This window comes from Coturnix japonica, chromosome 1, assembly GCF_001577835.2.
Source record: "Coturnix japonica isolate 7356 chromosome 1, Coturnix japonica 2.1, whole genome shotgun sequence".
NCBI classification, from domain to species: Eukaryota; Metazoa; Chordata; class Aves; order Galliformes; family Phasianidae; genus Coturnix; species Coturnix japonica.
The window spans coordinates 82,796,560-82,823,477 of record NC_029516.1 but is presented as its reverse complement, the minus strand read 5'-3'; the positions used below and the strand labels follow the sequence as shown (position 1 = coordinate 82,823,477).

General features: G+C 43.3%; 1 protein-coding gene and 1 long non-coding RNA gene across 3 annotated transcripts in view; one reads left to right on the top strand and one right to left on the bottom strand.

The window, feature by feature from the left end:
• LOC107322055 overlaps positions 1-13,112 on the bottom strand; it is a 27,827-nt gene extending 14,715 nt beyond the window's left edge. Inside the window, exons 1-2 of one of the 2 annotated variants that reach the window (XR_004309270.1) lie at positions 12,666-13,112; positions 3,953-3,999 (exon numbers count right to left, since the gene is read on the bottom strand). This is a non-coding gene — a long non-coding RNA (uncharacterized LOC107322055). Of the gene's footprint in view, positions 1-3,952; positions 4,000-12,306; positions 12,409-12,665 lie in introns of those variants that run through there. The other variant, XR_004309268.1, reaches the window with a different exon arrangement.
• On the top strand, positions 12,328-26,918 carry POGLUT1 (protein O-glucosyltransferase 1). Its single transcript, XM_015879646.2, has 11 exons — positions 12,328-12,533; positions 13,109-13,199; positions 15,035-15,178; positions 15,616-15,751; positions 17,863-17,984; positions 19,208-19,267; positions 20,295-20,394; positions 21,198-21,256; positions 23,884-24,051; positions 24,559-24,615; positions 25,241-26,918. Exons 1-11 carry the CDS (start codon positions 12,455-12,457, stop codon positions 25,395-25,397), a joined length of 1,173 nt encoding a protein of 390 aa, XP_015735132.1. The 5' UTR covers positions 12,328-12,454; the 3' UTR covers positions 25,398-26,918.

Below are 26,918 nucleotides of genomic sequence, written 5' to 3'. Positions count from 1 at the left end.
CTCCTGGGAGTAAGTTCCCTTCAGGTACTGAAAGGCTGCAATGAGGTCACCCTGCAACCTTCTCTTCTCCAGGCTGAACAAACCCAACTCCCTCAGCCTGTCCTCATAGGGGAGGTGCTCCAGCCCCCTGATCATCTTCATGGCCCTCCTCTGGACCCTTTCCAAAATCTCCATGTCTTTTTTGTACTGAGGGCTCCACACCTGGACACAGTACTCCAGATGGGGCCTCACAAGAGCAGAGTAGAGAGGGACAATCACCTCCCTATCCCTGCTGACCACCCCTCTCCTGATGGAGCCCAGGATCCCATTTGCTTTCCGGGCTGCCAGAGCGCACTGCTGGCTCATGTTGAGTCTTTCATCCATCAGGACCCCCAGGTCCTTCTCTGCCGAAAGAAGTGAGGAAGGAAGGTGAATTGGTCTGCCCTGAAGTGTACATAGGTTTCTCTTCCACTTGTGAGCGAGTATAGCTTTTGTATCACAGACATGAAGCAGGTATGGAAGCCCACAAGGAACAGGCTCAGCCCACTTATATCATGCTCTACGTGAGGAGTTGCTTTTGCTGCAGTCGATCTCCAGTCAGAGCTTCAGTAACAGCAGGACATCCCAGAAGGACTGAGCTGTTTGGAACTGCTGATTGCTGAGGCTTACGTTAGGAAAATGTGTACCAAGGAATCCACCACAGCAAACAGCCATAGAAATCCTTCCCACTGCAAACTAGCCATCCAGTTATTCATGGTACATAAGTAGTGTAAACACCAACAGGTTTTTACCAAATCAGCATAAGCCTTGACAGACAGCAAGACGGAATCCATGCCAGGATAATACAGTGAAACAGAGCCTCATGACGCACCCAGCATAGGAAATGGTTTTCCTTTTCCAAAAATGTGAACTAGTAGAGATGGAATGGAGGCAGACAAATAGCAAACATCTCAGACAAAGTGCCAAAGGGAATAATACTTAGGGTAACTGGATCCACTGTAAAACAAACGCTTTCAGTCATCTTCGCAGCGATGGCAAAGAGGGAAAAAACCCAGAAAGAGTAACATTGGAAGGACAGGTGGCATGAAAAGCTCAGGGAACTGAATACAACTGACAAGATTCGATTCCTCATTCATACAATGGCTAATATCTTGTTTGTTTAATCTATCGGCAAAAAAAACCAGATGTGCAAACATCAATTTGTAGACACTGGGAACACCCTGTAGAAAAAGAAACTCTGCAGTTTTCCAAACTATGAGCCAGAGCTCCTTCAAAATAGCATTTAATCAAAAGAAAGAAACAGAGCTAGTCAGATTTTAGTTCTTACAAAAGGGATCCTATTGTTCTAACCTTATTTTGTTTCACTGATGTCTCGAGAAATTGGCTGGTTTGGATTTTTAAAGACTGGCGTGGGGCAGATACGATGAATGAATTAAGTCTGTAGGACTATAAATGGAATAGAACTGTAGTTTCCACGCTCAGTTATGCGTGGATCTTACATTCTTACATACCAGGAAAAAAAGGAAGGGGGGGGGGTAGGGTGAGGGTGGAACTGTTGACATAGAGCTGAGAGTATGTTAGTAAATCTAGGGTAAGATGCATCCAAGAACAATGCAAACCTTCAGAGCTTGGCATTATTGTAAGAAACTGGAATACAATAACTCTGGAAATACGCAGCTAAGGGTACCTAGAAGAAAGTAATTTTTTCTGTGGGGTCACTTGTGGCCAAGCATATGATTATAGTTAGTATCTGAAGCCAAGGATTCTACTACCTTCTCCTGCCAGCAACTATAATAATTCCTAATGCAGTGGGAACCCACCTCTTATCTCCTATGGAGCGTCTCCTCTTAGGTTTAACCTTGAGCCCAAATTGCAAGATTTCCATTCTTAGCACACGAATCAGAGAAGTTTATGTGCATGGAAGTAACTATCAAGTAACTACCGATATATTTTCCAAACTTCTTCTCTTCTTTTAATATTTAAATGTTATTGAAGATGTACGCTTCATAAGAGATGAACTCTGCCACGCCAAAGATCCCACGCTCACCAGCCTGCCTCAATAAATACTCACACGGGTATTTATTTTACTTAACCTTAAGCCAAAGCAGCTCAGCTTTGTTGTGCAGCCGGTCCTTATATTTTCTTGTTTTTGTGAATTTGTATACGGATAAACAGCATTCATGAGCTGACATTTCACTTTGATTGCGAGTTGCTGTAATTAAGAACCACAGCTTTATGAATTTTAATCATCAGCTGTAAGTGGTACATTATCTCTAGTTCACAATGAAAGCAATCAAGTGGACAAGATATTTTTAGAGACATTACTGTGGTAATATTACATTAAGTAGCGGTTAGTACACTATTTTCACACCCAGTGATTTCACACGTTAATGCAGCTATAGATCAGCATTAATGACAACAGAAAGTTATTTTTTCAAGTAGTATGAGAAGGGTGGTTGAAAGAGCTCCTGGGATTTACACTTCAGCAGCAGGAGGGGCACCTCAGCAGGGCCGCAGATGAAGACACTCCAGCAGCAGGGGCTACTTCCCCTTCTCCTAGAGACAGAGGCGAGAGCCCCAGTTGTCCTGAGTGGATGTGGGTTAACAACAGGGGCAACATTTTCTTCCTGCCTCTTGAGAAGAAAAGGAAGACAGGAGAGAACAGGAAGGCAGAGTACCTTGATGCTGGCACTTAACCCCAGAGCTGGTGAGAAATCACATACCGCATCTTGCCCAAGGCTGCCACTTAAGCAACACAATACTTCTCTTTTCTAGGAGGGCACAGCACAGAACAAATCAAAAACACCCTAAGGCTTGAAGGAAAAAGGCAGGCAGTCTGGCACATGTTAAAGTTTCAGTGTATGCTACTCCACATGGATACAACAAAGTTGTCTAGATAAACCCACAAATACATGCTTCTTAAGGCAGTAGGGACTAGGGCACAAGGCACACTGCCTCAAGAGGTGCACATTTAAGATAGCATTGTCTCACTGAAGGATAGTAGCTCACCTGAGGACTGTTTGCTTGAAACTAAGGCTAATGAGGAACTGTTCCAGGAAGGAGAAACTCTTCCTTCTTCCTGGAGTCTCAGATCTGGGATAACAGGAGAAGATCCAGAAGCCTCACCCTGACCTGCAGGCCTTTTTTTTTCCTTCCCCCCCTATCCCTACCACAGAGGTTCTATGAGGATGACAGAACTGAGTTAGACTCCCACCAAAGAGTACACCATATCGTCTGTGTGGCATTGTGGCTGATAACTTGTCACAGCATCTCGGATTCTGCTGCCAAAGCCCTCATGACAAACCAGTTAAGCTCTGCAGACAGCAGCACTTCAGAGACAGACTCCTCCTCCAGCCAGAACTTGTTGATACCAGCATCACAGCAGAACATTACAGCTCCAGTTCAAGTCACCTGGATACACATACCAGCTCCTCACCATAGGTTATTCAAAGACTTTAGAAGGGACCCAGATGCAATAATGATGTGCCTGCCATCTTTTGCTACTTACCCCTCGCACTGCATCATTAAATCCAAACAGGCTGGTCCCCACATTTAGTCAAGAATTACTGGACATTAGTCAAGAAAGATTGGACCACCACGGCTTTGTGTCAAAGTCACAGTATGGAAACACTGCTTAGACTTCACGTGAAGAAAAGGAAAACAAGAAAGATCCAGTAAGATGCTTGCTCATTGCCTAGCTTCTGAGATACTACTGGTATATTTCCATGTGGAGAATAAATTAGTACAAGTGTTTCTTGATATACAGATGTCTTTTAAGTTCTGTTTCCATAAACACTGCAGTAAGGCACAGGCGATTTCCCCAATACAGGTATCTACGTCCACCTTTGGAGCAAGCATTCTTTTCCCCCCTTAAGGCCACACTCCCAGCTTTTCCCACTGCCCTTCCTGGCAGCAGCTTACTGGCTCCTCTCCACTGTTTTCCCAAACACATAATTTGAAATTAATGGCTTACCTTGTGCTCAGTTCTGCAGCTCGAGGCACCTGCTTCATCTGTATCCTCTGCCAGTATAAGGGAAAAAAAGAAAGCAACTGCTTCTTCATTAGGTCAGAGTAGAAGTGATTTACATATCCATCTATGCCCATAATTAAAGAGAGAAGATGGTGATAATAGGAAAACGTTAACAATAACAGTACAGACAGGAAAAAGTCCATATCGGAGTGAGAGCATTCTTAATTATATAACCAAGGATATACACAAAGCTTACAGCGCATGGGGCTTTCCTTCCCACAACCTTTGGCCCTTCCAGAGTCAGCTGTGTGTAAAGTGCTAATTTGCCATCAGCCAGCACACCAAGGTGTTTCTGCTGAGTGAGAGGGACAGAGGGAACAGGCACCTTTCTCTCATTCCCTTGCACCAAAAGGGATTCTTCCTTCATACTTCTGTACAAACAGGAAAAGAAGTCAGTACCCCATTTCTAATAGTACAATACACGGATGCTTCTGAAGAACGCGTAACAGTGCGCCCAAGGACCATTTAATCATGGGAGGCAAAATAGAACCTCTGAAAACTGTGTAGTCCATCTCTGGCCAGAGCCCACAAGAGCAGGCTGCCCAGAGCTGTATCCAGACAGATTTTTTAATCTTTGTAGATGTAGCTTCTATATCTCTTCCAACATTCAACAGCATACAAAAGTGTTTTCTTATGTTAAGAAGGAATCTCCTGGATTTCAACTTGCATCTGTTGTGGTATGCAATGAAAGAGCAAAAGACAAGTGTTCGGCTTTGTCTTCTTTCCTTCTCCCTCATCGAGTATATATATTCATTCAGAAGATCTGTATGATTGCTGGCTCATATGTTTAGCTTGGCGCCCACTGAGTCCTCCAGACCCTTGTCTGCAAAGCTGCTTTCCAGCCTCTTGGTTCCCTGTCTATACCTGTAGCTTGGGGTTACTCATGTCCAGGACAGAGCTTGGCACTTCCCTTTGTTGAACTTCACAAGATTCCTGTTGGCCCATTCCTGCAGACCACTGAGGCCCCTTTCAATGGCAGCACAAGAATTTGAAATCTGTTTTCTGCAGAGAGCTCTTCCTGATACCAAAAACGCTGGCTTAAATCTTGATTGTATGATGGCACCATCACTTGAAATTTTCAAGTACTCGGTCATTTGAAGGTCGTAGCTACCATCAGTGTGAGACCACTATGACTCAAGAGGAAAAAGTAATAAATCATGAGAAACTCTTTTTCCCCCCAAACAAACAAAAACTTCAAGGAACTGCCAGCTTCCTATAGTGCTCATCTCTGTTCCAGAAGACAGAAATTGACAAGGGCTTTTCAACAGTCTACTGAGACTATTTTTGTAACATTCCAGCTTTAAAGGATCTTGACCTGGTTTGGCAAGGCACCATAAAGAATCTTCTTGAGCAGACTGTCTCCCTCTAAATGGAGAAGGATTTTACAGCTAGAACATGGATATAATGCAATCTGAGTAGACTCCGCTCTTAGGAACATCCCCAAATTCCCCAGTCTTTGGATACTTGTCATAAAGGCTCCAAAGCTGGAATGTTTTCCTTTCTGAAAGCAAACTGTCCTTGATTAAGTCAGTAAGGGGAAAATTTCAGCCCCAATGTAGTTAATGCTAGCCCTCTGTCAAGGGGATTTGATCCAGGTTTATAAATACTTGAAGTGTGGGGGCCATAGTGGCGAGGCTGGTCTCTTTTCAGTAGTGCGTGGGGACAGGACTAGGGGTAATGGGATGAAAGTACAGCATAGGAAGTTCCGCATGAATGTGCACAAGAACTTCTTTACAGTGAGGGTGACGGAGCACTGGAACAGGCTGCCCAGGGAGGTGGTGGAGTCTCCTTCTCTGGAGATATTTAAGACCCGCCTGGACGCCTACCTGTGTGACGTGGTGTAGGTAGCCTGCTTTGGCAGGGGGGTTGGACTCGATGATATCTAGAGGTCCCTTCCAACCCCTACGGTTCTGTGATTCTGTGAAGCTAGAGAGATGCATCAAGCTAGATTTTTGTAGAGAACACTCTCTGGACTTGTATTATTCAGTATTTCATTAAGGAAAACAATGAAGGAATAGAGGCTGAGCTTATTCAATTTTTAGATGGCACCTTGCTGGGAGGGGCTGCAAATATCCTGGAAAACAGAATTAGTATTCAAAATAGCTTTGATTATCTGTGAAGGTCTGGGGGAAAAAATAAGTGTTCAAAAAAAGACATGCAAAATACTACAGTTATGAAAAATCAGCTACTCAAACATAGATGGGGTAGGACTGTCTACACAGGAGCTACAGTGCCAGCACTGGATTATGGGATTTGAGCTTACCATGGAAGCAAGCCCAAAAATGAGGCAGCTTCCTATAGCCTGAGCAGCCTCTAAAAGGCTCATTTACTCTTTCTTTAAGAGCAGGGCAAATATTGGTCAAGAACAGCAAGTACTGCTAACAATGCTTATGGATAGGGGGATGAACTAGAAGGCAACTTAGAGGATCCTTCAGTCCTGAGTTTTCACCAATACTGTATTGAATAAGAAGTTTCATTGCGTGTTTTAGACCAGTGGGCACCAGAGCCTTGCCTCATCGTTGCTGACAGACTGTGTATCCCTTTCAAGGCAGATCTTGAAAGCTCCTGGAATCTCTGGTGCCTGATGACCTTCTAAGATGATCCTTTTCTAATCTCCCCTGGACACATCTCATCTTTTACTTTTCCACAGATAACAGTCTGATCAACTTTTTCTACAACCATCCCCATTCCTGTTAGCAATAGCTCATCCAAGGTGGCCAAGTCCCTGAGCTGCTCTCTAGCCATCTGTTCTGTAAGAACATCAGAGTAAGATGTCATGCTCTGATTTTACAGCTTGAACACCAGCCATTTAAATTGCATAATGGGACACATAGCACACATAGCTGCAGTGGAAGACTTCACATAGCTTCAGTGGAAGAGGCTTCAGTGTGCTTCTCCTTGACTTCAATACAAGTTTTGGATGAACCAGAAATAACATTATAGCCATTCAACTAATAAGAGTATCAGTGAGCCTGGAAGATCCTACTCCTGCAAAGAAATGATCCAGTAATACTACAGACACCTTCTTATCCTGTTAGATAGGAAATAAAAGGTTGTATATCTACTGCCATTTAAGACTCATCTCCTGCAAAGCTTGAGGAAACTAAACAAACTGCTGTTAGAAAACAAGGATCGGTTAGTGATAATTAAGTAGCATGGGGATCTATTAAAAAAAAAAACTTTGAAAATCAGTGTTTACATTACGTAGTTACAAATTAACTGCAATGGGCATTGTTAACAAACCATTCTTATGAGACAAACACCAAATGCATGTACATTAGAAGAGTTCTGCCATGATTAGAAATCACAGCACCGCTCATTTTATCCCATCCCTAAATCAGAAACTTAATGCTTCGGTTTATTAACAGAAGGAAATCCTATTACACTCAATGTTAAGATACAGAAAAGCACTACTTCTATATTGCAGCTCTTAAAGTAAATAAATAAATACATAAATGGTTGGAACAGAGCTACTCGGTTACAGTTCAACGCTTCAATGATTTAACAACTTGAATGACTTAACGTGTGTGGAGTTAAACATCTAAGAGTTCTTCAGTGACAGTAATTTTCAGGAAACAAAGCAGCCAAAGCAATGGTGCTGGGACTGACCAGTGCTCAGACCTCTGAACGCAGCACCTTGAGCAAGAACCTGCCATCTGTTGTCAGTTGAACTAGCAAGAAGTTCCATATTCCATGCTGTTAAGGAGTCACTCCAAACCAAGAACCCTAAGGAGCTTTCTATGAATTGTGATCTGATTTCTAGCTCATCGGGGCTGTTCAGCACAAACCCCTGCACCACGGCATCCCCTGGGAGAACTTCCAAAAGGCAAAGGTTCCCCAAGCCTCCTTGGGGAGCCACATTCAGCTGTGCTCAGCTAATGGGCAGAGTCAAGCACATGCAAGCAGCGTACTCCTTAATCAACAGTTGTAATCAACAGCTTTGTCTCAGGTGTCCTGTGGTGTTGGCTGTGTCCTTTGGACAACTTACAGTGTGGTTAGTTAACAGAAAACCCACTACTGTCAGCCACTCTGATACAGCTACCACCTACAACTATCACCACGTATTTGCAATTTACACCCTCCCACCGCCCTCTGGAATCTGGAAAACATGAATCTATTTTCTCTACAGCAGCGCCTGCAACAACTACCTAGAGTGATATGGAAGCCTCCCCAGCGCATGCCTTTCCGTTGTTTCTTGCTGTTACTATGCACATATACCATTTGTGAAACATTACCGGTCCCTGGCTGCAAAACCACATTACGTTTCTGTTCAACCTTGTTTGCTTATCTCACCAAACCCACACAGATGATATCAGTCTCTGCTAACACAGGTGTGACAGCCGACTGCAACTGAGCAGTGCCAGACACGCAGTAGATGGACACTGCCCCCTTTCTGGTGGTATTTTGACATTACTTCTCACTAGAGAGGCAGGTGTAGGCAATGGGAACCAGCCGCAATAAACTTAAGCTTGTTCTAAACTGCTCTTACCTACTAAACTGTTGTTCATCGAGATACACACACACATATCTATAAAGCCCATTGCAAGAAGATACTACAGCATTGCTCCTTATAATACCCAGTGATACGAAAATGGCCGCAGAGGGCTCTCACATCAAGCTGATGCAAGCCAAAGTTAACTTCCTCCTGGAGGGTGAGTGCTTTCCACTAGCATACGTTCCTCCCTTTAACATCACCTGCATTTCTGACTGGAGGGAGTTGGAGATGGCTTACATCACCTTCAAGCTCTAAAGAGCTTTCTGTATCTTTAAATTATTCTCCTGCAATGGGATCGGTTTTCTTCATGCCTCAAAGAAGTGGTATCTAAATCGTTTTAAACTGAAACAGAGACTGAATAAGCTGTGCAAATCATTTTTTACTGGAACCTTAATTACATCCTGCAGTTTCTCGTCCTTAGCAAACTGCTAGGAAAAAAAAAAGTCTGCATTTCATTTGAGAACTAACAGGGCTGAGATTTTGTTTTGTTTTCCTCAATTGACATGTACATAATCTAGCTTGGGACTTTGTTCCACAGCATTTTTGTCAAAGGCTCTAGAGAGCGTGCCTGCAAATACTAAATCTCTCTGAGGTTCGCATTCAATTTGCAAGTTATACAACTCCGGCTAAAGAAAGAGGCATTCTGTTTGCAGCAAGGTGTTTTCCAGATCCCCACTGGCAATGGCAAAAAGTGATTTACGATCAGCTTTAGTTAACGTGGCCTCTCAAACAGGTCTTAAAAAGCCTTCGCAGCCATGGCCTAGTGCCAAAGCCTTTTCCACAAGAATACATCAATTTTAGTTCATACCGGTGCCATACGATGCAACGGCAAAGGCAAATGGTGCAATATTGAATGCATCCCCTCGATGAAGCAAGAGATCCAGCACCTGCTGAATCTACCAGATTTACCATTATGGGTCTGTACATCTTCTTGTTGGCTGTTCACGCAAGGATGACTTAATCCCTTGGCTAGCTGAGGGCTGAGTTAATGATTCCCTTTTCTGGCAGATTCTGTGTGTCATCAGGACTGAACTCTGGGTTCTCCTGCACTTGTTTTGCCCAACCCAATTCAGTAGTTCCAAGTGCCCTATAGAACTGCAAGAGCATTTTTCAGTCTTAGGTTGAAGACTCCAGCCTTTACTGGCTCTCACTCTGGCATGCTTCTCACGCTGTGCTCCAACTGCTGTAATTAGCCTCCTTTGCATAAAGCAACAGAATATTCAATAGCAAACATCCCCAAGCCAGGTACTGCAGATGCAACCAAATTTCCTGAACCATACCAATGAGAGTCCAACATCTCCACGAGGTGTAGTGTTAGAGGACACAGCTTAGAGCCAGAGCAAAAATAAGCTTCATGAGTAGCTTCCTAAAAGCCATGTCCCTTACTAAGGGAAAGCTTGGGCCCAGCCCCGCAAGCATCAACATCAACCACAAGTGTTGAACCTCAGCCACCTGTAGAGGTGGCTTCCTTCCTCCCTTCCAGTCCATTACTCAATGAATTCACAAAACCCAGTACTTTCATTTAGCATAAAAGGATGAACTAAGGGAGAAAGTCCCCTACCAGAACCCTTACACAAGCAAAAAGTAGCAAGAAGAGCCAGATTATAGCTCTGAGAGAAATTCAAGATCTAGAAAACATTTTCTTTAGATCAACCTTATAACCAGCTTAGAGAACTATTCCTTTCCCAAGCAGCCTTCTTTTAACCTATGCTGAATATGTAAAGCAAGGACACCAGAATTACAGCCAAGTGGTTTTCCACTCCAGGCACATGGAACATGATGAAAGTAAATTTGTGGGTGTTTGCACTTGATTTGGCAGAGAAAAACTGAGGGAGGGAATGTGATTGAGGGAAGGTATCAAAGATCAGAGCCAGATGCTCCTTCTCAGAGCTCTGGACTTGTAGGAAATTAAGAAGGTAGAGAAGGTGAGGCAAAGGGTGTGTTTGAAGTGAGAGTCGAGGGGTTCTAAGGTCTACAACCATCCAAGGTGCTTGGGGGAAACTACAGCACATGCCAAAACCACACCATATTGGCCTGAGGTGCTTTCATTACACAAAGCCTGGGAGAGCAGAGACCGTAAATGTAGCTTCAAAAGGAGCTTCATCTTGAAGTCTTAGCTCTCAGGGCCTATTAAACATTTATGTTGACTACCACTCCTACTCTTTGCCTCAGAGAAAGCACCCGAAATAACCTTTGCTACAGAGCAAACTACAACAGTTCTACCAGCTGTGGAACAGACTAGTGGGGAGCTGTGAGAAACAGCCAGAAACAGTGTTGGAACAACAATGCTAATGACTCTATTCAGCAAGCTAGGACAGAAGGAAGAAAATACGACAGGTTTTCTTTAAGCTATCTTCTGTTCACACTTTTTGGGGAATCTTCAGACTAGCCTCTAGTATGGATGTTTGATAACCACAGCTCTAGAAGGGTCAGTGGAAGAAAATGGAAGGAGATTCTGCACAAAAAGACAGAAAGTTTCTGGCATAATCTGGAAAGAAGTAATTACTTCCCTGATTTGCTCAAAAATTCTTTGCCTGGACAACATGAGTTTGGGATGAGGCACAGCTACTCATTCTTTTCATTCTATGAAGCTGTTACTACCAGTAACAGAAACCGCGTAATTCACTCACTCCTCTGTAGTTCAGTCAGAGGACAACTCCAGCTGTACATTCAGAAGGCTGTGCTGACCCTAGCAGCTTCAAAGTCGGTGTTCAAAAAGCCCTTCAAGGTAATTTATTTCAAGGGTTGCACATATACACCTCTAGTCTTTGTACGTGGGAACCCCTGCCCTCCAGTCACAAAATCTACTCCTGATATTAGCATCTACTTCTGGCCTTCCACAGATTCAGCCTACGCATAGCACCCAAGTTTATCAGCTCGATTACATTCAGAAGAACTACTATCCTCCACAATTTTCAACCCTTAGGAAACCCTCACACTCTTCCTCAGCATGTGCTTTTCACCATTGGCCTGCTGTTAAGTAACTATTTCTTTAGTATAACCTACAGGTACCTACAGCCCTTACAGTCTCATGCAGATGAGGCCTTTGTAAGTTTAGGTGTTGGCTCCTGTGGCTAATCACTCAGCCTTTATGCTATAGATACCAGTTTAATTTAAATGTAAGTATACAATTGCTTGAGATGGAACAAACCTTAAAGGCCACACAGTCCAACTTCCCCTGCAATGAACAGGGGCACCGCAGCTCCATCAGGTGCTCTGAGCCCTGTCCAGCCTGACTTTGGGTGTCTCCAGAGATGGGGCACCCACCACCTCTCTGGGCAACCTGTTACAGTGCCTCACTGTTGTTACTGTAATAAACATCTTCCTGGTATCCAGTCTAAATCTTTTTGTTTGAAACCATTTCCCCTTGTCCTAACAGCAAAAGCCCTATTAAATAGCCTGTCCCCTTCCTTCTTACAGTCTACCTTTAGACGTTGAAAGGCTGCTCTCAGGTCTCCCCGCAGCCTTCTCTTCTTGAGGCTGAACAGCCCCAGGTCTCAGCCTGCCCTCATAGGGGAGGGGCTCCATCCCTGGGACCCTCTTTGTGGCTCTGCCCTGGATTCGCTCCAGTAGGTCCATGACTCTCAATGTAACGGCTCCTCCCCACGGCAGTGAGGCCACAGCACCTCTCCCTGGGATCCAAGAGCAGCAAAAGCAGATCTGGACTAGGAAAGACAGCTTAAGACCACATATATACACAGATCCCATGAAGAGCAGGCGGGCTGTTCCACACTCTACCTTAAGAAGATCAAATTCATACAGGAATCAAATTCATACAGGACAGCGTTTGCTTACACCCAACCTTTCTAGAGGTGCAGCGGCGGGAACTACAGCTCCCATCCATCCGCTCAGCAGCACGCACCCCTCCCCTCCCGCCGCCATCTTTGCGGGGCCGCCATCTTTGCTCAGGGAGTCACCGCCCCCCGGCGGCCAGGCGCGCAGGCAGCAGCATGGAGCGGGCGGCGCTGTGGGGGCTGCTGGCCGCCGTTGCTGTGTGGCCTTCGGGAGCGGCGGATGGTGGGTCAGAAGGTGAGTGAAAGAGACGGGCCGTGGGGAACACCACGGGGAAGAGAGCGGCTCTCCCTAGTTGCCTTTTATAGGGCGGCCCAGCACATGTAGGAAGGAGGGGCTGCCAGGCCCAGCCCTCCCCTCAGTCCTCACCTGGGTGTCCCGGCGGTGCTTTCATCACTTAACTGTAGCAATAGAGTCATTTCAGAGATAAAGTCCATGCAGTTCCTTGTAGTTACATAGCGGGATGCAACTAGTGCAGTGCAACAGTTGTGGTTCTCTAATGTGCGCTCAGGGAGCCCGGTTTGGTTTAACAGCCTGCAGGCAGCAAGGCTGTGCTAAAGGAACCGATGTCACTGCTCAGTAGGCAGCGTCAGTGGAGCAGTTATGGGTTGAAGGGTCAGGGTTCTGTCAGCAGGGGAATGGTCAGTGTCAGCCGTGCTCTAGTTCAGCTGTGTGGGCTGAAGTGTGTCCCAGGATCGTGGTGCGTCGCTATTGCCCTGCTGCCAGCTGGAGAAGTGCTGCTCAGCTTCTGCTGATTGCTCTGGTTGTTTAATGAATTAATGCCTTTCACTTTTCCTTTCTGTGTATTTTAGATGCCAAATGGAAAGCAATAACAGATCAAATTAACAGAGCTGTAGAAGTCTATAAGCCATGCGTAAAGGAGAATTGTAGCTGCTACCAAAGGTAAGAGATTAGTTTCCTTTTTACTGAACAGGGCTATGGTCATGATCACAGCACTGATAGATGGGAGTTAGCTGTAGAATATGTGTGCTCTAATGTAGCACATCTGCAGCCAACATAGGTTGCAGTGCTTACAAGGAGTTTATTAATGGCATTGTGTGAAACTTTCATAGTTCCAGCATGAGTTGTGTCCACCTGCAGATTGACCACCGTGCTTGTTGTCCTCTGTGACTGAACAACATAAACTGAGTCAGCATCTCATACGTAATCACACAATAATTCCATACACAGCTGGTGATATTTCTGTATTAGAAATCCACTCTGCATTCACCCTCTGTACAATATTTGTTGCTAACAGGTTTATCTGATGGACTTTTAAAACTGAGGGAAATAAATATATGTAAATATTTAAAAGAGGATTAAGAAGGATAATTACAGAACATGGATTTATTTGGCATGATGCTATGTGGTACTTGCTAACTTGTGGAACACTTGTATACCATAGTGACAGACATTACTAAAGAGTCCAGAAAGATAATACAGTACCTACACTGTATGACACTAAGAAACTCAGCTCATTTTGATAGCTGATCTGGAGAGATGCAAATGTGCAGCAGAATAGTGAAAGCCAGTCCCTTTCCTTAGATAATGGATTTTACTTGTGTCAGATTTTCTCTGGGTGGCCAAGAACTGAAAATTCTAGCCTGTTATTGACAATAGAAAGGTAGCAAACAGCAACGTGGATGCGCTATAAAACTCTTTCTTCCCGTTCTCCAGCTTGTTACATTTGCATCCCTGCTTATATACTTTGTCAACCTATCTGTACTGTAGCAATTCTTGATGTAGTTTACATTTTTCTGTCTGATACAGAATAACAGAATCATTGACCTCGGAGGGGACCTTTTGAGATCAAGAAATCCAACCTCCCTGTTCAAGCAGGGCCACCTAAAGCAAATGGACAGGATGGTGTCCAGTCAGACCAGAGACCCCACTACTTCTCTGGGCAGTCTGTGCCAGTGTTTTATCACTCACACATTTGGTTCATCCCCTTCAGATGGGTCTGTGCATTAAACCAGGCCATTGATGCAATGTCTACTAAAAAGTAGAGGGGAACTCTCCATGGCTGTTACCGTCTGAGAACAATTGTTAACTGCTCCAAGCAGTTGGATCTGGGGGTCTTTAGACTATATATAAACTGCATTCTCTGTCTGTATTTTAACATATCGGTTAGGTTTATGTTTTCTATTTTCTATTTCTACTATATTCTAGGAGCTCACCAATGACATGCAGATATCACAGAATACAGTCTATATAGGCTTGTTCTCCTGGACTAGCTTTTACTGTATGCAGCATTACCCAGTAATCCTTGTGACTAGACTGTTACTTACTTTTTTTATAAATTTTAAAATTGACATTTAGTGAGGAATTTGGTCTTGGTGTAGCCCACCATTATTGGAAATCCAGAACACAAGCTTCAGAACTCAAAGTTTAAGTGAACTGAAAGCTTTTATCCATAACCTGTCAGGGTGTTTAATGCCTATTTGTTTTTTGGAAGAATAACTGCAGTGAACCACATTGATTTAGTTTGAGAGTCCGGTGCTGGGTTTTCTGTTCAGGCAAACAGCACATAGATCATCACAGAGCAAAGCTGGGACTTTGGAGTCTCAGAGTAGTGGCTGTTTCAGTTGACTTAAGTTGAATCCTCTGTTATGCCATGTGTAGCAGAGCTGGAAGCCACATAAAGTTTGTTGTAACTAGAAACCTTTTCTGTATGCTGCAGTACTTTAATGTGCAGCATCCCCCAATGTACCTAATGATGGCTAATTGTTTTGTTTCAGTGTCTGGAAACAGGACCTGGCTCCTTTTCGAAGTGGCATTTCCAAGGAGACAATATCAGATGTGGTAAGCCGGAAGCTTGGAACACACTACCAAATCATTAAGAACAAGCTGTACCGTGAACATGACTGCATGTTCCCTGCAAGGTAAGAGCCACACAGAAGATCCTGCTTCCATACCTGGCACATAGGAATACTTCCAGTACTTCTAACCCTGATGAATTGGAAGTCATTGAGCACAATGGTATGTCATTTTAAGGTCTGGATTCCTTATCAGGACAGGAGCCTAGGAAATTATATATGAGGATTAAACATAGGCAAGAAATAAGAATCACTGTTGCACTTCTGTATAAGAAGGCTAGTTGATTGTGGGATCCCAGAGAAATATGCAGATCAAGTCAGGTTTAACAGAATGTGTTGCTTCACTGGTGTCTGCAGTGAGACTTAAAGGCTGCTATGGGCAGTTGCAGCCTGTGCTACGGCTTTCTGTTTCTTCTGCTCCTATGCATAGAGATATCTGCAACATACTCCAGGATTCTTCCTTATCCTTATGGCTCTTTATGAGATGTGTCATTTCTCCACAGATGCAGTGGAGTTGAGCATTTCATTCATGGGATCATCAACCGCCTCCCTGATATGGAAATGGTGATAAACGTGAGAGACTACCCCCAGGTCCCCAAGTGGATGAAACCCATTATCCCAGTCTTCTCTTTCAGTAAGGTATGCACACTTTTAAAAGCATTTCTGAAACGTGCATGTCCTCCTTTCTCTTGCTGACATATGTTTGAGGATGGTTCCCCACAGCTTTCCTGTGTGTCAAAACTGTTCTTTTTTCTTCTTTCTACTTCAATTTTTCTAGTAGACAGACTTGCAGATTCATTTAATAGAACAGCTTTTCTCCTCATTAGCTCCTCTTCCAAGTCAAAAAGAGTACCTCTACCACAGTGGAATGATGCACAGCTGGATGGGATATGTGCCAATATCACTGTGATGTGCTACAATGCCTCTGTTAAAATTGCAGCCATAGCTTGTCAGCACTGTTAAGGATTTTTCATCATCAGCCAGCTCAGTCAATATGAATATTTCAGTTCTCTGTTTCGTACCACAGATAAGTGTTTCTTTTTTTTTTTCCCCGTATTAACATTGTCTAGTTGGAATAATACAAGTCTATAGATGTAATTAAAGAGTAAATAGCCAGAGGGTATCTAAGAAAAAGACTCACCAGTGCTGAGGTTTTCAGTTGAGATGGATGCTCACCAATGTTGAGGCTCACCACAAGAACTCCAGAAAGAGATGCTACCTTAGTGGTGGTCAGCCCTTAAATGGGATCTAGGAGAGGTGGAGTCAAGCTCCACCCCATCCGGGAGCACAGCTGAATTACCTTCACCTGTGCTCCCACAGCTGAGTCGTCACTTGCCTCAGATGGTTAATCAGAGGTTCAGACTGTGATCAACAGTTTCCCTTACAAACGCTGTCTACTGTGAACCCCTTTCCTGTGGATTCTTCTTTCCATTTCCAAATGTGCACACACATGGAGCCAGACACACACACACATTTGCTTTCTGGTTCCCTGTTCTCACACTGGAAAGCCCCCTTGCACATTTTCTTGCTTTTCCATTGTTAAATCTAATTGTAGGATAGTGTCTTATCATTGCCAATGAAATACCCTTACAACTCTAGCTTCATGAAATCCTGCTGTGCTTTAGTATATGCCTAGTATGCCCAAATTCTACAGTCCTGATCATGACCCTGTACTTGGCTGAAGCTCAGCAGACCATAAGATGCAAAAAGAAGCAATAAATAATTTGTTCTTGCTTGCTCAGGCCCTGTTCTGTTTCTGCTAAATTACTCTAAACCCAGGTATTCGCCTGAACTCTAATATGATTTGTAACCTTTGCCTAATCCCCAGGCATCCTAAAACTATCTCTAGAATTTCAGTGCAGCATTGCAAGGACTAATATTCAAGCGCTTGGTTTGTTGTTGTGTCCCATCCAGTTCTGAGCATTCTCAAGAACAGGATGTCAGTGGTCCCTCTGGGCACACGCTCTGTGTCAGAACATAAAAACATGTTTCCCAGTATTAAACTGGAATTTCTTTATTTGTAATAATAATCTGTTTCCAGTTAGTCTATCTCAGGACACTTTTGAAGAGTCTGCCTCTCTCTTCTCTGCATGCTACTATTAGATTGCAAAAGGCAGCATTTAGATTCCCCCAAGCCTCCTTTTCCTGTGCATGAACAGACCCAGTCCTCAGTTTCTTTTCTTATGTCATGTACACCAGCCTCCTAATTACCTTCATGGACTTGGAGGCTCTTTAGTATCTCCAGATGACAGGTGGATAATTTGGTTAGAAAGCTTATTGTTAGTGCAAAGAAGCAGCCTGTATTCTGGTTTCACTGAATCATTTAGTGTTGGTTTTCCTTCTGCTTAAATGAGAATTTCAGCCTTCAGATAGGAATGAGGAACTGGAATTCTTACGTGACCTGGATGTTTGTTGTAGTGAATTGTCAAGTGGTCAGTGGGAAGGCTGGAATGAATTGAATTGCTGGAAACCTAAATGCCAAATACTTTACAAGTGCTTATATCACAGGGGAGATAATACCTCTTAGCTTATGATCTGTAAAACTTATTTGTATCTACACATCTTTCTCTGTTGAGTTGTGTTGATGTGAACCCCAGCTATGCCATGGTGACCATGAAGTTCTCATGGGTGCTTATAGAGCGGGGAAAGCATATAGAATTCCCCAAGGGGACATTACTGCCAGTGAGCTCAGTCAATAAACTGGAGTAAATTTTATTCTTACTCTTATATTACTTTCCTTTTTTCTTCAGACAGCTGAATACAGTGACATAATGTATCCTGCCTGGACATTTTGGGAAGGAGGTCCAGCTGTTTGGCCAATCTACCCAACAGGTTTAGGGCGCTGGGACCTCATGAGAGAAGACCTCAGAAGGTACGTTTTGGAAATGAATATACTCGGGGGAGGCATAATGGAACACAAAAAACACAGTAAAAGCCACATAGCTCTGAGCAGGATTAGGGCAACATTGAAGTCTAGAGCCATAGGTGTGTTGGCTGGTGATCTGTCCTGCTGCTTGTTGTTAACTGCATGCATACAGCCTAAATACTGGACAAAAATTCTCCATGGAAACCTTGGATGATGTAACTAGAAAATACAATTAACTTCCCTGTTTCCGGCAGTTTTGTAAGGAATGCAGAGGATGAAGTATTCACATTCTTCATGCTGTCAGTGCCTGATTGCTATCATTTGCAGTGGGACAAGGTTTGTCAATAAAGCAGGAGTTATCTCTTGCCTGCAGAAATCTTCCTTGACGCATGGAAATAATTTTATTTTTTCCCACCTACAGTATTTTTTTTCATTATTATTCTTTTTTACTGCAGGGATAATCTAGAATGTTTGCATAAACTCCTAGAAGGGTAAAGGAAAACCTTCTTTAGGTCTGCTTTCACACGAGCATTATGCAGTAAAGAAATCTGGAATCATTCCCTAAAAGCAAGAGTAATTACTTGGCCGAGAGTAAGACAGCAAGACAGAAGATATTTCTGATTAGGAGTCTTTTCTTCTGGCAAGATCTTTGACTATTAGCAGAATAAGGGGCTATTTTCTCTGGAAAGTGACAAATGAAGCATGTAACAGTGAATGAGACACAACTAGAAAAAAGCATGCTCGATGTCAATCAGTTAGTATCAGAATGTGAGGCTGAATGTTTCCCTCCTCAAAATCTGAAGATTTTAAGAGGAAGGGACAAGTCCATAGCTGACACCTGATATAATTTAATACTATCCAATGAAGTATTTACTTATTATTGCTTTCTCAGTGAACCCCACTTACGCCACTGGATTACAAGCAGATACAAAGCTTAACCTGTGCAGGTCATGTCAGGGATTAGGATGCCTACATATTGGCCTAGGTGCAATGCAAATGTTCAACCAAGGGTTCCGTAGGGAGAGGCAGGCTATTGCTTTGGCTTTGACCACCATATTCACTGGAAAATGTTTCATTGGACCTAGCAGAAATTTTTCTGCTGTTATGAAGAAAACGATTTCCATCAAGAACGAAGAATAATGAAATGAGATCATGCTGTGAAAACTGATGAGAGCACTGTTTCATGGGTTTATCAAATCATTTATTGCCATGTATAAACAATATTTCAGATCTGCAGAAAAATGGCCGTGGAAGAAAAAAATCTCTAAAGGATATTTCCGAGGATCCAGGTGAGCTTATCACGCTTCCAGTACGCAAGCATCCACAACCTCCCTGGGCAACCCATTCCAGTGTTTCACCACCCTCAAAGCAAAGAACTTCTTTCTAATACCTAGTCTAAATCTACCCTCTTCCACTTTAAAACCATTTCCCCTCGTCCTGTAGCTATAAATACTTATGGAAGTCCCTTCTCAGCTCTCAAATTGTCATGGGTTTTCTGCTTCCTTTCTTAATGAGCAAAAAGAAGGATAATAGTTGCAACTATTACATGTATATAAATGTATATAACAAGTGGTGCACAAGCAGTTGCTGACCACACTCCGACAAATGACCAGCTAGCCCCCCAGTGAGTGGAAGAAGCGAGATGAACTTCCACCCCCTTCAGTACTCCCCTTCTGCATGATGCCATATGGTATGAAATATTCTGTTGGCCACTTTAGGTCAGCTGTCCTTGTTCTATCCTCTCCCAGTTCTTTGCTAAGAAACCAGAATGGCCACAAGCTTTGTATAACAATGCTTAGCAACAACTATAAACATTAGTGTGTTATCAGCATCACTTCTCTCCTAGAACGCAGCATCATACCAGACACTCTGAACAATTCCATCCTAAGTGAAACTAAGACAGATGTCCTGACCTTGTTTATCAGCAGGAATTTAAACTGGTGTGAGACGAGGCAGGGCTGAACATGTTTAGCATCTCCTTGCTCTCTTACTTAGAAAGTAGTTAAAGTATTTGGCACTCATCAGTATAAAGCCCGAAGGAAACAACGTCTCTACCAATTTGTCCTGGGAACTGCTTAAATAACACTATTAAATATTAACTATTTACTATAAGTGAAATAAAGAAATTAGGCCTTGGAAAATCTTTTCTCCTACTAACATACACTTGGACACATCTGTACTGTATGGCTGGCACTTAATGCTTTCTGGGGACATACTGAAATCAACCTGAAAAGGAGGATGTGTCTTGAGTCCAGTACTTGGGTAGCTGTGTGGGGTGAGATATTTTGGCAATAACTGGTGGCATTTCTTGTGCAGGACGAGCTCCGAAAGAGATCCCCTCATTCTGCTGTCCCGAGAAGACCCGGAACTTGTTGATGCAGAGTACACCAAAAACCAGGCTTGGAAAAGTGAGAAGGTGTGTGGGTGTTTTCTGTCTTCTGGGCACGAGGAACAGAAAGGGTAGCCAAAGGTGGCTTTGATGATTGAGGTGCATCTTGCTGGGGAGTTATGAGTGATCCTGTAGCAGGAGGGAGGCTTGTAAACCTACTGATAGCCACAGCTCTCTGGTGAATGAAAGGAAACAGTCTCAGAGCCCGCCAGGACAACCTTGTTTTTTTTTTTTTCCTCCTCTCCCATCTGTGCTTTTAGTCCAAGAAAGCCAGCACAGATAAGAAAATGAATCAGTGCCAATTCTGTCCTCTTCCATTCCTGAAAAATTAGCCAACTTCTTCCCCTTCTAACCCCAAACTGCCTGCGCATTGCTGTCAGTCTTTCTAAACCTCTTTCTGTCATCTCCATCTCTTTGTCCTGCTGCTGATAACATTCTGATAACTGTTGCTGATAACTTTTTAGCTCCATACTTCATGCACAGTCCAGCTCCCTCCAGACTGTCTTGGCTAATCCAATTATGCTTGGCTTCACGTTGTCCATTGTCCCAAGCTGTTTTCAGCCCTGTGGTTGCCAACTAAAAATTTATCATTTAATGTGTTTGCTTTGGCATTTGTTTACAGGCAATGTGTAATTTACTGTAATTTTTTTCCTGTTTGAAAGGGTCTCGGTTCTTCATAGTACTTCTAAAAGCCCACCAGGGAAAGCTTCCTCAGAAGTGCAGATGGAGGGTTTTGTAACTTCAGCTTTATTTGTAACTGAGAAGGACAATGAACTTGAAATCGCCGTAAAAAAAATAAACCTTACAGAATTTTTTATATTCTCTTTAAGGACACCTTGGGGAAGCCTCCTGCAAAGGAAATTCCACTGGTTGATCACTGCAAATACAAGTAAGAGTTCTGAAGAGTAAAGTTGTTCAAGGGCTATGGGTTATTTCATTCATTGCTTGTGTTGTATTGTCTTTTTTTATTTTAAGATCTAATTCCAGCAACCAGCTCCATGCAGACAAGGAAGCTTGTGAACAGACATAGAGCAGCTGAAAATTAGGGAAGCATAGCATGGCCTTTGTCAGTATCAGCTTTCCTCTGTCACATCAGGAGAAATAAAGTGCTCTTAAGAAAGATCTTAGACTGCTAATAAGCACATAGTTCACAAATGCATTTATTTTCCTGGTTTTTTTGTTGTTTTTCGAGGGGGAGAGGGACATTTTTTTTTCTTTTTTTGTTTGTTTTTTACAGTCAGTAGGGCTTACTATATGCTTTACTTTCTATTTCTGTACCAACCTGTATATTCCATTATTGTGTGTGTGTGTGCTACAGTAATAGCTTTACTATCTTCAAAGACATAAGGAACTAAGGAATTGCATCGTCATATGCATACTGGGACAAATGTTGCTATTGGATGTATACATTAAAAGAGAGAACCTGAGATGTGTTTGAGCAGATATAGGGCTGGTTCATACTTTCTACGTTGCCTGGGAGAATGTGGTTTTGATTTACAGGGGATTTTATGTTTCAAATATTTTAGGGAGGGGTTTTTAGTGTAATAGTTACGTGGCTTTCTGTGTAAAAATGAAAGCACATACAAAGTAAGTCTGTATGTACTGTGTCTGATGTTTTGATTTTTCTTCTGGTTTGAAATCATTCAGTTTCAACTCCACCAGCTAAAATCTGCTCTTTTAAGAACTCAGCCATTTGGCTGAACGTGTGTTTTTGTGCAAATGTGACTGACTTGTCTCATTTGATATTTCTCTAAACTGTTGCCCAGATTTCTCCCTTCTGTTACACATAAACTTCCCTAAACTCCTAATGCCTTGTAAGCCCTTTGTACATTATGAGCTAAGACACTCTCTCACTGCTTTGTCTTGCCCCACATAGGAAATAATTATCAATAATCATTGTCAGCAGCAGCACATGGACTCCATGGAGTCTTTTCTGGGTGAGTAGCCCCTAGAGTGGTCCTGTGACATGTTACTGACTTCAGTTTGTCAGTGGAAAAACACAGATACAAAAAGAGGGACTGTAATCACACCACTAACTCAGAAGACACGCTTCTAGCTGTAGGCTGCGAGAGACAGGGACTAGTAGGGTCAATGAGAACTTCTTACCTATTTCCTTCCATGTAGGTGCTACATGGGTCTGTCTGAGAGCAGCCCTCAGTGAATTAGCTGAGATCACTGTAATGTGATGGAAAGTACAGCAGTAATAACAGAGTTACACAGTTCTAAGCTGCAGCAAATGAGAACAAGCCCAAATGCAGCAGCTACAGACACAAATAAAAAACCAAAAACTGCTTACCTTTAAAAAACCTCTAATAGGGAGGGATCTCCAGCAATATACCTCTCCCCCGCCAACCCTTAAATGAGGTATGGGAAGAGGTGGCTTCTGGCTCCACCCCTTCTGGTCACTCAGGCGCACTGCTTGCACCTGAGCTCCCTTGGGTTGGCCCTGCCTTCCCACCAGGTGCTCAATCACTGCTTCAAGACATGATTTAGCATTTCTGCTACAGTCATAGATGGTGGGAGTCACGGATAAAGCTGGACAGAGTTATTTTCTTACTTCTAGACCACTATTCTTTTTCTGTCTCTAATATCATTGTTCAGTTCCTAGTACAGCGTGCTCCTCATTCCTGCCTTGAGCTCCTGGATAATACAAAGAATTAATTTCAGATTTAATTATTTTCACTTACTGTTGAACCAAGTTTAGCTCTACCCCCATCTCACCCAAAACGGCTATGTTGAAGGAAGAACTCCCTTCCCCCAGCCCAAAGTGTTTGGCTTCAAAGATTAGTTTCATGTACTGAGGGGTTTTACCCACAGGAAAAACAGCTTTCCATATAATTGGAGAAATGTGGGTTTGAAAAAGCAAGGAAACAAACAAACAAACATGCCTCTGAGATGCGTTTTGCTAAGAGAAATCACCCCCAGTCAAGCCCATTTTACTAACTTGGCAGAAAATACTGAAAACAAGATTGTTGATTCTTTGTTATCTGCAAAGTCCATCTGTTTTGTGCTAGTCTGTTTAACCTCCTAGGGTTGCATTCCCAAGTTAATGTGAAACGATTAGCTTCAGATTAAAGCAGGATTCCAGAAGATTAAAACAACAACAACAAAAAAAAGGCTGAATAGATATGGAAAAGCAAAACAATGAACAAAAAAGCTCATTTCAAGGCAACAAAATTGGGGAAAAGCTGCTTGTGGAAACAGTCTTTTGTCAGTGTAGAGCCACAGAAATAACATCCAAGGTGTGACCTTCCACGTCTTCCATACAGTTGTTGAAGACCTTCCATGCCCTTTAGGCAGTGAAGCCTCCTTTGGTTTGCCATAGGCAGGTCTTTCTTTCTCCTAGATCTCCCCCCTATGTTTTATTCGGCACCAGAAGCTCACCCAGAGCATCTTCAACTTCAGATTGCTTGTGCTATGACCAGTGAGGAAATGTTACCAGTACTCAGAGTCCAGTTTCTTCAGGTATTTCCTCACAAAATGCCAGGTGTAACCTCTTTCCTTCTCCCTTTAAAGGTATCTGTTTAATTTCCGGGGAGTGGCCGCCAGTTTCCGGTTGAAACACCTCTTCCTGTGTGGTTCACTCGTCTTTCACGTTGGAGAAGAGTGGTTGGAGTTCTTCTATCAGCAGCTGAAGCCCTGGGTCCACTACATCCCCGTCAGATCAGACCTCTCTGATGTCAGGTGTGTGACCCCAGCTGTGCTCAGTGGGACACTGCGTGGCACAAGGAGGCACCGCTTTGTTTGAGATGGTGGCTTACACTAGGAAGAGCCTCTGTTCCCGTGCATCAGACAAAGGCTCTTGGAGGTCATGTTCTTTTTCCTTTATTATCATACCCACAGAACCATTTGATTGCATTTCTCACAGAATGTGGTTTCACTGGGGTACATAGGTCTCTCATCCTCACTGAAATCAGCAGGCATTAGGTACTTAAATATCTCTGCAAGTGAGCACAGGAACACAGATAAGAGGAAGAAGAACGTATTAGTGGGCTGGAAATGTGTTAGCTCCTGGATTTCAGCACGCTGTCCAGGACTGATACGAAACAAATATGAATGACAAGATTCCTCTGTGCTCTGAAATCCTAGCTCTAAATCCTTAATCTCATCCCCTGCAATAGTTTAGCTAAGTTGAGTTGTATATCTCCACTGAGCCTGTTGTTTCATAGCATTTTTTTGTCTGCATTTTAGGGAGCTGTTGCAGTTTGCAAAGGAAAATGACAACATAGCGCAAGAAATTGCAGAGAGGTAAGTTGTGTGTCCTTTGTGTCTGTCAGGCACTCTTCTTCCAAAGCGTTTTCTTACACAGCTTTTGAAGGGGCTGCCTATCAAAGCCATCCTACTATTAATAGGGTAAAGCATGTTTTCCTTCTGCAATAACAGCAGGATTTTTAGAGACCTTCTAACAAGCTGGACATTATGTGTTTAGGTCTTCGGTTCAGATGTGACCTGTGTCAGGAACCCCACTGCAAGCTATCAGATGTTAGGAGCTTTTGTCTCAGTATGAAGTGAGCTGGCCCCTGGGAGCTGTGTCTGCATTAAAACCATTATATACCCAGGCTGGCAGCGGCTGCTTTCTGAAGCAGCATGTAGCACTGCTGCTCAGGCTGCATCTGATATGTAAAAGCTGATATTTATTATCCCAGATAACAAATACCATCTTGAGGATAACAAAAGAAGTGCAAGTGTCCGAGCCATAAGAGTGAATGAAGATTGTGAAATCAAGATAGATTGTACAGAGCAATGCATATCTGGAAAGAAAACAACCAAAAACCAACAACAGAAGAGTGAAAGTTGATATGCATACAAAACAAAACCAAAGACTCGTGTAGGAACTAGTAATCGGTTCTGACTGTGCCTTGTGTGTCTCTAGGGGACGCCAATTCATCACTGAACACTTGCAGATGGAGGACGTCTCTTGCTACTGGGAGCATCTGTTGTCAGAGTATTCGCAAACCTTGACTTACAAAGTGAAAAGGAGGAAGAACTACAATGAGATTGCTTCTGAATGGTTGAAAACCGAACTGTGAGACTTCTCTGCTTTTCTCTTCAGCTCAGACTGATCTCTCTGGAAATCTGAAGATGGGTGTATCTTCTTTCTTGTTCTCTCAGGCTTATTATTCTTTACACTAGGACTGCAGAGAGCACCAATAGGCTAACTTGAAAATTATTCCCATGCACTGGGAAATGGGTCTACTGTTGCCACGAGAACATTCAGTTGAAGGTTGGAGTATGGTTGTTTGCTGGGCTGGTTATACTCTTGCCTGGAAGAGTGTTGCTGTAGAATCATGAAATGGCCTGGGTTGAAAAGGACCACAGTGATCATCCAGTTTCAACCCCTCTGCTATGTGCAGGGTCACCAACCACCAGACCAGGCCAGGCTGCCCAGAGCCACAATCATTTGGGATTTTGTTACTGCCTGTCTCAGAGTGCTCCTAAATCCCATTCAGTCAATGAGATGCCTTGCTGCTCATTTTACTGGACCTTTTGCCAAGTCCTCTGTGTTCATGGCAAAGTAGTGTTTGCTGCGCTCAGCTGGGAGATACATGTCCATTTTTGGCAGTGGTCAGTGTTTTCTCAGCTGTGTGATAGCACTTGGGATATTAGGTATAAGCTGACAGAAGCAGGTACTGGGATTTGAGGTAACCTTTTTAGATAGCTTAGAGCTTAGGGTTGTGATGTTTAGGTCAAGCTTTTAAGGTCGATGGCCAGACTTTGATGGGCCATTAAAATGACAAAATATCCTTGCACAGGTAAATTACCTACCTCACAAGGGAATGGCTGGTGATGATAGCATTGCCATAATGCTTGGCCTGAATAGTGGACAGTCAAACAGCTGAGATAAAGACTGCCTCCACTGTGGGGCAATGAGCTGGATCCATGCACGGCCACGCAAAACTGAGGCTGTGTTATCAAGGTCTCAGCTGTCTGCTGGCCAGATATCCTGGGACCCTTAAGAACCTGAAGAAAACATACACAGAGGTAGACTGAGAAGTTCTTTTTTTTTTTCTAGATGTTCATAGGTTCTCTGCTCTGATCCTCTTCTGTAATCTTTCTAGGGCTTTTCACTTAAAGGCTGATGGCACTTCTGCTCAGTCCAGCATTCCCTTTTCTTTGGCCCAGCTGTTATGCTCCTATTCTCCCTCAGTCTGGTTGAGGGAATGCCTTCAGTCGCACAGAGCCAGCTACTCCTCACATTGTTTTTCTCTGTATTATTCTGATGTCAGCTTTCTCTGTAGTCATTTGGGATCAGAGAAGAAAACACCATCAAGAAGTACACACAGAACACACATGCACTCAGTGACCTCAGCAGCCCCTCCCATTCCAATAGCGGGGAAGTAACCATCAGTGGTAGGGCTGAAGCTGCTGGAGCAGCATGCAGCTATGTGCCACTGTGGGCACAGAAAACAAATCGGGGTGTTAAAATAGTTGGGTTTCAGGGTAAAGGGTCGAGTAGGAGTTTTGTACTTTTAGCCAATGGAAACAACTCTGTGTAGTATTTTTAACCGGTTTTTAATGACGTGCTTTTGGATTAAAACAAACAACAAAGA

What these genes read in the sequence shown, in the direction of transcription:
- POGLUT1 (XM_015879646.2), top strand. Translation starts at nt 12,455, where the DNA reads ATGGAGCGGGCGGCGCTGTGGGGGCTGCTGGCCGCCGTTGCTGTGTGG. An exon ending in GGCGGATGGTGGGTCAGAAG is followed by an intron (nt 12,534 to 13,108) that starts GTGAGTGAAAGA and finishes TGTGTATTTTAG; the next exon opens with ATGCCAAATGGAAAGCAATA. An exon ending in AGGCTTGGAAAAGTGAGAAG is followed by an intron (nt 20,395 to 21,197) that starts GTGTGTGGGTGT and finishes ATTCTCTTTAAG; the next exon opens with GACACCTTGGGGAAGCCTCC.